This window comes from Zingiber officinale, chromosome 2A (assembly GCF_018446385.1).
Source record: "Zingiber officinale cultivar Zhangliang chromosome 2A, Zo_v1.1, whole genome shotgun sequence".
Lineage (NCBI taxonomy): Eukaryota > Viridiplantae > Streptophyta > Magnoliopsida > Zingiberales > Zingiberaceae > Zingiber > Zingiber officinale.
In genome coordinates this window covers 160902075-160914604 of record NC_055988.1, presented here as the reverse complement: position 1 = coordinate 160914604, position 12530 = coordinate 160902075, and the positions used below count along the sequence as shown (strand labels likewise).

Here is a 12530-nt window from a genome sequence, read left to right as displayed (position 1 = left end):
ATGCCTTGTAGTAGCAAAGGATGTTGAATCATTCTCATCTGAGAGTGGAGAATGAAAATTGCGAGGCCAAACTTGAGATCTAACAAGAACCTATGACACCCCATACTTGTAGGAGATACCTCAATCAATTAGAACCAAGGAATAGATAATATAAGATCAACGCTGGTGGAGACAATACAATTAAATAAGGTTCAGAGAGTTCAATATCACTCAATGATTTATCAATGGGAAAAAAGGTTATTGGTGATTGTGAACAGATAAAATGTAACATGTTCAATTTGTTATATTTCTTTTAACTAATATTTCTCCAAAATTGTGCATGACGACAAATTTTTTTTTATTTTCACTACTTTACTGGATTAATATTATTTAAATAAATAAAAATGGAGAACAAAAGTTCATCCATTGCAAAAAAAAAAGTTTGTTCAGAACATGTTTTTTCTTATTCTTAGTTTAGAAAAATGATAATGTTTCATTTGTCTGGCTGGATTATCTAAGAAAAAAAAGTTTTGGTTAGGGTATAGTTCATGATATTCTATTGATTCTATGTTAGTCAATTTATATTTTCTAAGTTGTATCTAGCATTTGTTAGATTGTAGTTTCATGAATTCTTTCCCTACATTACATTTCTATCTGCTTCGTTGATTTTTTTTTTTATTTACAAGTAAATATGACCTCTTCTTTCCTAACAGAAAAACATATTTAGCAATATTTCTTAGTATATCCTTTGGCATATTAGGGGATTGGATGTACAAAGATTACAAAAGCAAAGAACGAAGGTTCTTCGAATGGAAATCTGGAATCAAGGTCATATCTGGAGAAAAAACTTGTATTTTGTTTTGGTTCACATGTTGCATCGCAAATGCTGCTTCCTTTTGGGGAAGAAAATCTCTTGTCAATACCGGAACTCAAGCAAGCGCAAGAGGTTTGTTTAATTTGTATTAATAGCTGTCAAATTCTTTTTTTACATGATCCTAGTAACTGTTACTTATCTTGATGATTCCTATAATCATATTTGTCAAGTACAGATTTGTACGCAGATGGTAATTCAATATGGATGGAGTCCCAATGACAGTCCTGCCATTTATATCACCAGAAAAGAAGTAGTTATCTGTTCTTTGAATTTTAAATTTCTCCTTTTTTTTACCTATGTTTCAATGCTTTATTGAAGAAAAAATGAATGATGTTTTCTAGAATTGAATTATACATTGTAAGAGTAAAATATGAGTACACATTTATGATCAGAAACATTAGGCCTACTATATTTTTGTTTCTCTTCTCTTGATAGAGGTGGAGAAAGAAACTATGAATGTAATTAGCATATATGCACCTCAAGTAGGATTCGATGTAAATATCAAATCAAGGTTGTAAGATGCCCTAGATGGAAGTATTACAAAATGTTCCACTCAATGAAATGATTTTAATAGGAGACAATCTAAATTGACATGTCGGAGTGAAAAATAAAAAATATAAGAGGGTGCACGAGAGTTATGCTTTTGGAACAAGAAATGAAGAAGGAAAAACTATATTAGATTTTGCAATAGCATGACGTTATATTAGTTAATATGTTTGTTAAGAAAAGAGAAGAACACGTAATTATGTTCATAAGTGAAATAATAAATTGGAAATTGACTTTCTTATGATTAGGAAGAGAGATAGAAAGATTTGTAAAGATTACAAAATCATCCTGGAGAAAGCTTAATTACCCAAAATAGGTTAGTAGTGTTGGATATATGTCTCAATTATAGTATCAATAGAAAGAAAATATACATGACTCCTATAATTAAGTGGTGAAAGTTAAAGGATGAGAAACAAAACATATTTAAGGAGAAGATAAGAGTACAAGCATTCGGTGAAATATATGATTACTCTAATACGACATGGGATAAGATGATATCAAAGTTGATAATAGTAGCCAAGAGTGTACTCGGTGAGTCAAAGGGGTATACACCACCAAATAAGGAATCTTGGTGGTGGAATGAGAAAGTATAGGAGAAAATGAAGGAAAAATGAACAATCTATTAAGAATTATATATTTGTAAGAACGAGGAAAATAAAAAAAATATACAATAGTTAAGAAAGAAGCTAAGAAAGCAGTGAATGAAGCGAAGAATGAAAGTTTTGAACGGTTATATCGAAAATTGGATAAAAATAAGGGGAAAGAGAGATTTATATAATAACTAAAGTGAGAGAGAGGAACACAAGAGATCTTATCCAAATATGATGTATTAAAGATGAATGCAATAAGGTACTAGTAAATGATGGAGAAATAAAAGAGCGGTGGAAGAAGTATTTTCATTAATTTTTAATGAACGTTTAGGTGACCAACTTAACTTTGGTAATTTAAGTAGGTCAAATGAGTATAGAAATTTAAATTTTTATCGTAGAATTCAAACTTCAGAAGTAGAACAAGTTTTAAATAAAATGCAAAATGGAAAATATATTAAAGTAGATGATATTCCTATTGAGGTATGGAAGTGCCTAGGGAAACAAGGTGTTGAATGACTTATAAAATTATTTAATATAATATTGAAAATGAAAAAATAATTGATCAACAAAGGGTAAGTACTCTACTTCCTTTATATAAGACAAAGGAGACGTACAAAATTGTACAGATTATAGGGGTATTAAACTAATGAGTCATATCATGAAACTTTGGGAAAGAGTAATTGAAAAAAAAAGATTACGGAAGAAGATCACGGGAAAATTAATTTGGGTTTATATTTGGAAGGTGGACAATAGAAGTTATACATCTTCTGAAGCAACTAATTGAAAATACAGAAGCGAAAGCAAGATCTACACATGGTATTCATTGACTTAACAAAAGCTTATGATAAAGTCCCAAGAAAAATTATATGGAGAATTCTAAAAAACAGCGGTGCTAGCGTAACATATATTGAACTAATTAAGGATATATATAAAAATGCAACGACTAGAATGAAGACTTCAGGCGAATTAATTGAAACATTTTCAATAAAGATAGGGTTACATCAAGATCAGTTCTAAGTCTCTATTTTTTTACATTAATTATGGACAAACTCACGGACATATTCAAGATACGGTACCATGGTGCATGTTATTTGTAGATGATATTATTTTGGTAGATAATATACGTGAAAGAGTAAATGCTAAATTAGAATCTTAGTAGGAAACACTAGAAATGAAAAGTTTTAGGCTTAGTAGATTAAAGACGGAATATATATAATTTATTTAGCAATATTAGATGTAATGATACAATTGTTAAAATAGAAAATGACGAATTGTGGAATTGAGAACTTTAAGTATTTAAGATTATTTTTGTAAAACAATTGGGCAATTGAGAGATATATCTTACATTGAATACAAGTAGCATGGTTGATATGGAGGAGAACATTGGGTATTTTACGTAAATACCTCTAAATTCTAAAGGGAAGTTATATAAAACGACGGTTACACCTGCTATGTTATATGATACTGAATGTTGAGTTATGACTCGAGCACATGAGCTGAAGATAAGAGTTGCAGAGATGAGGATGTTAAGGCGGATGTGTGGACATACGGGGATGGACAGGATAGGAAATGAGAGTATTATAGAGAAAGTCCAAGTTGCATCTATTGAGGAAAAATTTTGATAGACACGTTTAAGATGATACATACATATACTTAGACGGCGGATAAATACTCCAGTTAGACGATATGAAATTATGGCAAATACACACATCAAATAAGGAAGAGGAAGACTAAAAAAAGACTTAGTAAGTAATAATAAAATAAAATTTATTAAAGTATAGATGATATAATAGGGGATAGAGCCTAATGGCGTAGAATAATACATATATCCGACTCTACTTAGTGGGATAAAACTTGATTGTGGTCAGTGGTGGTTGTTGTTGTTGTTGTTTTGTTTCTCTTCTCTTGATGTTCATTGCAACAAGCAACAGGCGGTCCCTTCTTTTTCTATTTTTAACTTTCTTAATTTTAGTTCCTAACTAACTATTAGTTTTGTGCAATGAAGCAAGAAAGAATCTTGAATCATTATAACTGGATCAAAATATTTGAGAATGCCAAGAAAAACAACTTTAAAGTAATATGTCGAAGGCCAGATGTAAAATCATTTATGGATAAATATAAAGGAAATGAATTATCTATTAGAATATATAGTTTGGACTTGGTTGTCTTAAATTTGTATTTCTCTGTCTATATACTTGGACTTGGTTATGAGTTCCAACAAGGGTAGGAGTTGGTTATGAGTTCCAAGGGTATGGACCTTGGTGTGGTGACACAATATTTTTTTACCATTTTTAACAAGTGATATATGGAGTTGTCAATGTTTGACCTGGGATATTAGTGTCAGTGTCAGATGTCCAACATGCACAAAAATGGGTTGTAAGAGTTAAGTATCCGAGTTCTTTTTTAGTTATAGTCCAACGTACATTTCTACTATTATCTTTTCTTATTATTCATTGAATAATATCGCTCAATTACTTTCATAGCAGGTTCAATCCTAGAGTTTCCTTTTTAGCATTCCCCATTTTTAAGGGAAACACTGTGAATTTGATGTAGCTGCATGGCCTCCTTCGCTATAATGTCAAAGGCACAACCTAATTTCTTCATTATCATCTTCTTCTTCCCACACTAATGATTGACTTCTGTACTTCTATGAATTTGAACAAGAAGCACCTAGATTTTCTTATTCTGAACTCACTAAAGCTCTACTATTGAAGCTACTAGGCTGTCTCTTGAGCAGAGAAGCTCTGCCTGAACACAAACTCTTTCGTGCTCATGTTCAAAATCTTTCTTCTTTGCCATGTGGTGGCATGGTTAGAAATCCATTTGGCCCTCTAGATCCAATTTTTAGTGACAAAGTTCTTGTTCTGACCCTCATACCCCCATCCCATTGTGTATACTTTAAGATAGATTTAGCTACGAAGACAGTGATCAGTGATGAATGCATTGTGGCAAGGTGAGGGGCATGTGGGATGCTGACCAATTGATGCACCATAGGCAGGAAATGGATGTGACCCCTTCCAATTTGTAAAATTCAATGTAGCTGTGTCAATTTTTGATTACCAGTCTTCCCTTGTTCTTTTAGGTAACAGGTGTCAATGCCATAGAATTCTGTTTGAAAATAAGTACAGGTAACAATGTTATAGAAATTTTAGACTGGAACTTATGTTGTCTTACCTCTATGCACTATTTTCTTTTTGATTGATTATTGTAATATGTTAGGTTGGAGGCCTCAGTATGGGAAACAACCATCAGCTTGAGCTGGCAGAAAAAATTGAGCAGGTATCTGTCTTCTCATAAAAGACAACCTGTTTCTTCTCTATGTCAACCACTCATGACACTTTTATTATGCTCTGTGGATCTAATTTTTAACGATTGCTTCTTTTACAGATTTATGATTTGGCATATGATAAGGCCAAAGAAATGCTTTGGAAGAATCACAAATTGCTTGAGACAATTGTGGAACAGTTGCTTATACATGAGAACTTGACAGGAGAGGTGATTACTCCCCTTCACCTAAAGTAAACGATCATGTATAGTTCCTGATTTAATTTCTCATAATATGAAAATCAAGGTCATTTGGAGTTTTAGTTGTCAATTGGTAAACTATTGTTGATTGAAAGGATGAAAAATAGGAGAGTTCTTTTATAGGCCTCATAATAACCTGTTTTTCTAGGACTTCATGTAAAATATACTAGATTTGTTGGAATACTAAACTAAAACAATACTAAGATGTGTACCTAATTATCGAAATATCGGTGCGATACCAAAATAGTATCCTTCCAGTTAAAATTGAAACATCAGCCCGACTTGAGATTTTGAACCTTGCAAGTACAGTGTGAGATAGTAGAATGGACATGAAGACTTTTAGAAGAGTGTTTATGGGATTGATTGAGCCTATCCATGCGTAGGCATAATCTCTCTTTTGGTCTACTAGTTGCATCAATATATCCTTTATAATAATCATTTTTCCGTGTGATCTTTTTCTAACAGCGACATGCCTCTCTTATATTCTCATGAATATTCTCCATTTTGTGAAAAAAGGAGGCAAAGAAAACAAATCAATGGTTAACGATCTTAACACCCATATGTAATTTTCTTATATTGTTCATTTTTGTTGAACAAGGAGTCAAAGAACACAAATTGATAGGTTAACGAGCTTGAGACTTATATGTAACTACAAATGAATCCATGCTGGTTTATGTTGTTCTTCATATAATTGCCACAAATGACTTTATAACAACAACAATCAAACCTTATCCCATTAGGTGGGGTTGGCTATATGAATCTTTTTACGTCATTGAGCTTTATCTCCTACTATATCATTTATATTTAAAAAAGTTTATCATGTTTTATTGTTGTTAACCAAGGTTTTTTTGGTCTTCCTTGTTTGATATGCGTGTTTGTTTCACATCATCAAACTAGAATATTTATTGGTCGTCTAAGTACATGCACGTACCATCTTAAGCGTGTCCTCTTGGAGTTTTCCTTCAATAGATGTAACTCCGACTTTCTCTCTAATACTTTCATTTTTTATTCTATCCATCCTATGTCCACACATCCATCTTAACATTCTCATCTCTGCAACTCTTATGTTCTGCTAATGTATTTGAGTCTAGCCCAACATTTAGCTCCATATAACATAGCAGGTATACTTGCGGTTTTATAGAACTTTCCTTCAAGTTTTATAGATACTTTACGGTCACATAAAACACCCAACGCTCTCCTCCATTTCAGTCATCCTGTTTGTATTCTATATAAGATATCTCTCTTAATTCCTCCATCGTTTTACAAAAATGTTCCTAAATATTTGAAACTCTCGGTTCTGGGCAACTCGTCATCTCCTATTTTAACAATTATCTTATTATGTCTAATATTATTAAACTTAAATTCTATATATTCTGTCTTTATTCTACTAAGCCTAAAACCTTTTGCTTCTAGTGTTTCCCGTCAAGATTCTAGTTTAGCATATATTCTTTCACGTGTCTCATCTACTAAAACAATATCATTTTCAAACAACATGTACTACGGTATTGTGTCTTGAATGTGTGCTAAGTTTGTTCATAATTAGTGTAAAAAGATAGGGACTTAGAGTTGATCCTTGATGTAACTCTATCTTTATTGGAAATGTTTTTACTCTAGTCGTTACATCCTTATACATATTTTTACTTAATTCAATATATGTTACACTAACATCTCTCTTTTATAAAATTCTCCATATAATTTCTCTTGAGACTATATCATAAGTTTTTTTCTAAGTCAATGAATACCATATGTAGATATTATTTTTACTCCCAATATTTTTCAATTAATTGTCTAAGAAGATGTATACCTTCTATTGCTGACCTTCTAGATATGAACTCAAATTGATTTTCGGTCACCGAGGTCTCCTTCTTTAATCATTTTTATACTACTCTTTTCCAAAGTTTCATGATATGACTCATTAGTTTAATACCTTTATAGTTTGCACAATTTTGTACGTCTTCCTTGGTCTTATACAAGGGAAATAGAATACTTATCTTTCATTGTTCATACATTTTTTTTGTTTTCAATATAACGTTAAATAATTTTATAAGTCATTCAATATCTTAGGGAAATACCTTGTTTCCCTAGGCACTTCTATACCTCTATTAGAATATCATCTGGTCTAACGATTTTTTTATTGTGTATCCCATTTAAAGTTTGTTCACTTTTAAAGTTTAAATTCTGCAATAAAATTTAAATTTTTTGCTCATTTGACTTACTTAAATTACCTAAATTATGTTGGTCACCTAAACCTTCGTTAAAAAGTTGATGAAAATACCTCTTCTACTGCTCTTTTATTTCTCCATCATTTACTAGTACCCTATTACATTAATCTTTAATACATTTTATTTAGATAAGATCTCTTGTCTTCGTTTCTCTCACTTTAGTTATTTTATAAATGTCTCTTTCCCCTTCTTTTATATCTAATTTTTGATATGATCGTTCAAAAGTTTCATTCTTTACTTCATTCGCTACTTTCTTAGCTTTTTTCTTGGCTATTGTATATTTTTTCTTTATTTCATTCGTTACTTTCTTAGCTTTTTTCTTGGCTATTGTATATTTTTTTTAAATTTTTCTTGTTATTACAAATATATAATTCTTTATAAGCTATTCGTTTTTTCCTTCACTTTCTCTTGTACTTTCTCATTCCACCACCAAGGTTCCTTAGTAGTGCATGCCCCTTTGATTCATCGCGTACACTTTTAGCTACTATTTTCAACTTTGAGTCACTGTATATTTCACCTAATTTTTGTACTTCTACTTTCTCCTTAAATATATTTTACTTCTCATCCTTTAACTTTTTTAATTTTAAGAGTTGTATATATTTTCTTTTTATTAATACTATGTTTGAGACGTATATCCAATACTACTAACCTATGTTGGATAATTAAGGTTTCTCCAGGGATGACCTTGCAATATTTACAAATCTTTCTATTTTTCTTCCTAACCATAAGAAAATCAATTTGCAATTTATTATTCTCACTTTTGAACATGATTAAGTGTTTTTCTCTTTTCTTAAAAAACGTATTAGCTAATATAAGGTCATATGTTTTCGTAAAATTTAATATAGTTTTGCTTTCATCATTTCTCGTTCCAAACCCATAACCCCCATGCACCCTCTTATATTTCTCATTTTTCACTCTTATATGCCCATTTAGATCACATCTTATTAAAATCATTTCATTTGGCAGAATGTTTTATAATATTTTATTTAAGTTGTCTCAGAACCTTGATTTGATAGCTTCATCTAATCCTACTTGCGATGCATATACACTAATTATGTTCATAGTTTCTTTCGCCGCTATTATCTTAAGGGCTATAATTCTATCCCCTTTTCTAATTACTCCAACTTCATCCTTTAATGAACTATCAACAAAAATACCCATTCCATTTCTTGCTTTACTTTTTCCTATGTATCATAACTTAAAACCCGAGTTCTCTATCATCTTTGCCTACTCGCCTACCCATTTTATCTCTTGTACACACAAAATATTAATTCTTCTCCTAATCATTGTATCTACTACCTCCATTGATTTACCAGTGAAGGTTCTTATGTTCCATGTTCTAAATATTAAATTAGTAATTTTTCTATTATATTTGTTCTTATCCAACTTATGGTGTGATAACTTTTGCCTATTTAACATTGCACTCAAGTTCTATGAGAGATGTAGCGGTCACAAACGAATTTGACAATTGAAAAAAGAATCACATATTCCTAATATATCCTCTTGCTGTAGTACAGTGGTCTATAGGGTTATGGTAGTGTGAAGAATTTGACAATTATGAGTCTTGATCTCAAGCAAAGTCACTATATGAGGTAGGAGTTTTGGTTGGTATCAATTTAGCCTCAAGCAAGGTCATTATATGAGGTAGGAGTTTTGGTTATATGGTTTGTGGGACGCGGAATGCTTCTTATTAATATTGGATGTTATCCAAAGGTTATTTGGTCTTAGAAGATGGTCACTAAATGAGATATGATTCTATTACCTTGGGTATTAAATTGACTCCTTATGTTACACCCTCTCATGGTCGATCTACTTAATGATCGATACTGCCCAAATGTGTGTAACTTTACTGACTACAAGGGATCCACCCAAATATAGAGTGTTAAGAAGAGAAACCCATGTCTTAGACACCACGGAGTTATTATCTTATATAGAGGAGAATATACAACATAATTACAATAATATCCCTAGTTATGTTACAATATTCCAACACTTCCTCTCAAGCTGGAGAATATAGATCATATGCACCAAGCTTGTTACATATGTAGTCAATTTGGGGGTCTCTCAGTGACTTAGTAAATATATCTACTAGTTGATCATGTGAGTTGACAAAACTAGTAGATATTTGTCTTGATATGACCTTCTCTCTAACAAAGTGATAACTTCAACATGCTTTGTCCTCTCATGAAAAATTGGATTCGAGGTAATATGCATAGCGGCCTGGTTGTCACATATAAGTGACATTTATGTAACCTCCCCAAACCTGAGTTCTTGAAGCAACCGGTTTAGCCATATAAGCTCTTGACTAGTTATGGTCATAACTCGATAGTCTGCCTCTGCACTGGATCTTGCCACAACATTCTGTTTTTATACTTTTTCAAGAAACAAGGTTACCTTCGACAAATATACAAAACCCAGAAGTGGACCTTCTATCAGTAGGAGATCTTGCCCAATCTGTATCAGAGTATCCTACGACTCGAGTATGTCCTTTGTCTGCATACAAAAAACCTTTTCCTGGTGCGTCTTTGATATATCGAATAATGCGAGTCACAACATCTCAATGTTCTTTGCATGGAGAGTTGAGAAACTAACTTACTACACTTACCGCAAATGAGATATCCGGACGAGTAACAGCAAAGTAGCTTAGTTTCCCTACTAATTGCTTGTACCGTTCAGAATCTGGAAGAGGCTCCCCCTGATTTGGAATGAGCTTGACATTAGGATCCATAGGGTTGTCGATTGTCTTTGAGTTTAACATTCCTGTTTCTTCCAAAATATCCATTGCATACTTCCTTTGGGATATGACAATCTCCTATTTAGGCTGTGCTACTTCTATCCCCAAGAAGTATTTGAGTTTGTCGAGATCCTTTATCTGGAAATGTTTGAAAAGATGTTTCACCTATGAAATCCCAAGATGATCACTACCTGTGATGACAATATCATCAACATAAACCACTACGTAAATGCAACCAGTAGATGAGTGAAGATAAAAGACAGAATGGTCAGCTTCGCTATGAATCCTGCCATACTATTGAATTATAGTACTAAATCTACCGAACCATGCTCTGGGTGATTGCTTGAGGTCATATAAAGATTTCCGCACAACATACAAGACCAGAAGACTCCCCCTGAGCAACAAAACACGGAGGTTGCTCCATGTAGACTTCCTCGAGCATATCATCATGTAAGAATGCATTTTGATGTCCAACTGATAATGAGGGGGAATCACAACAATTGACAAGAATAGGCATACAGAAGACATCTTGGCAACAGGAGAAAAAATATCCCCATAATCCAATCCAAAGATCTTAGTATAGCCTTTAGCGACGAGACGAGCCTTAAGTCTGTCAACCAACCATACCGTCTGGACCAACCTTAACCGTATACACCCATCGACAACCAACAACTGACTTCCCAGGTGGTAGAGTAACGAGGTCCCAAGTCCCCACTACTCTGTAAAGCATAAATTTCATCGAGCATAGCCTGTTTCCATCCTGGATGGGCATCACCTACAGTCTTTGGAAGAGAAACAGACGACAAGGAAGAAAGACAAGAATAATAGGAAGGAGAAAGACGATGATAACTCAAAGAAACATAGTGAGGAGAAGGAGTACGAATGGAACGCATACCCTTTCAAAGTGCAATGGGAATGTCAGAGTTAGGAGATGGGACTGGAGGAAATGGCGAAGGACTTGACTCCAAAGATGTATCCACAGCAGTGTCAGTGCTGGGCGGCGACAAAGCAGGACGAGGACGACACTGATAAACCTATAAGGGAGGAGACGAGGCTGGGGATGATAGAGGCGCCATCAGAGGATAAAAGATAGTTACTAGTACAGGTGGAGAGAGAGAAATCTCGGACTAGGAAGCGGGAGGCCCAAAAAGTAAAACCGAATCAAAGAATGTGACATTAACAGAGATGAAGTACTGACGAAAAGTAGGGGAATAACACTTGTACCCTTTCTGAGACCGTAGTTACCCAAGGAAAACACACTTATGAGACTGGGGAGAGAGTTTATCAATGTCAGGATCAAGATCAAGAGCAAAATATATAGAACCAAAGACCCGAGGTGGTAAAGGATGAAGAGGATGATGAGGGTAGAGGATATGATGAGGTATTTTACCCTGGAGAGTGGAGGAAGACATGCGATTGATGAGATAACACGCAGTAAGTACGACATCACCCCAAAACTGATGAGGAACATGAGAATGGAGAAGAAGAGTCCGAGTGGTCTCAAGAAGATGATGATTCTTGCATTCTGCAACCCTATTCTGTTGAGGGGTATGAGGGCAAGACGTGCGATACAACACACCATGAGATGCCAAGAAGGAACGAAACTGAGTAGAAAGATACTCGCGCGCATTATCACTTTGCAAAGTTCGAAGAGAAATACCAAATTGAGTTTTGATTTCATGAAAAAAAGATTGAAAAATAGAAAACAATTATGTACGTTCCTTCATCAGATATAACTATATATAAAAAAAAGAGTAGCCTGGTGCACAAAGCTCCCACCATGTGGGGTCCTGGGGAAGGATCCATTGTACGTAGTCTTACCCTGCTTTTTGCAAGAGGTTGTTTTCAGGATTCGAATCCGTGACCTTTTGATCACATAGCAACAACTTTACCGTTGCGCCAAGGCTCCCCTTCCGTTTCCAGATATAACCATGTACAACGGGAAAAATCGTCTATAAAAGTAACAAAATATCGTGATCTAAATGTAAAAGAAACATTATTCGAATCCCAAACATCAGAATGAACCAAAGCAAAGGAGGTCATAGCCCGACTCACAGTGC

General features: G+C 33.7%; 1 protein-coding gene across 1 annotated transcript in view; it reads left to right on the top strand.

The window, feature by feature from the left end:
• The window catches only part of LOC122042937 (probable inactive ATP-dependent zinc metalloprotease FTSHI 5, chloroplastic), a 60781-nt gene that overhangs the window by 42054 nt on the left and 6197 nt on the right, over positions 1 to 12530 (top strand). Inside the window, exons 14-17 of the mRNA XM_042603336.1 lie at positions 740 to 925; positions 1029 to 1103; positions 5209 to 5268; positions 5377 to 5484. Of these exons, the coding sequence (XP_042459270.1) occupies positions 740 to 925; positions 1029 to 1103; positions 5209 to 5268; positions 5377 to 5484 (429 nt within the window). The remainder of the gene's footprint in view (positions 1 to 739; positions 926 to 1028; positions 1104 to 5208; positions 5269 to 5376; positions 5485 to 12530) is intronic.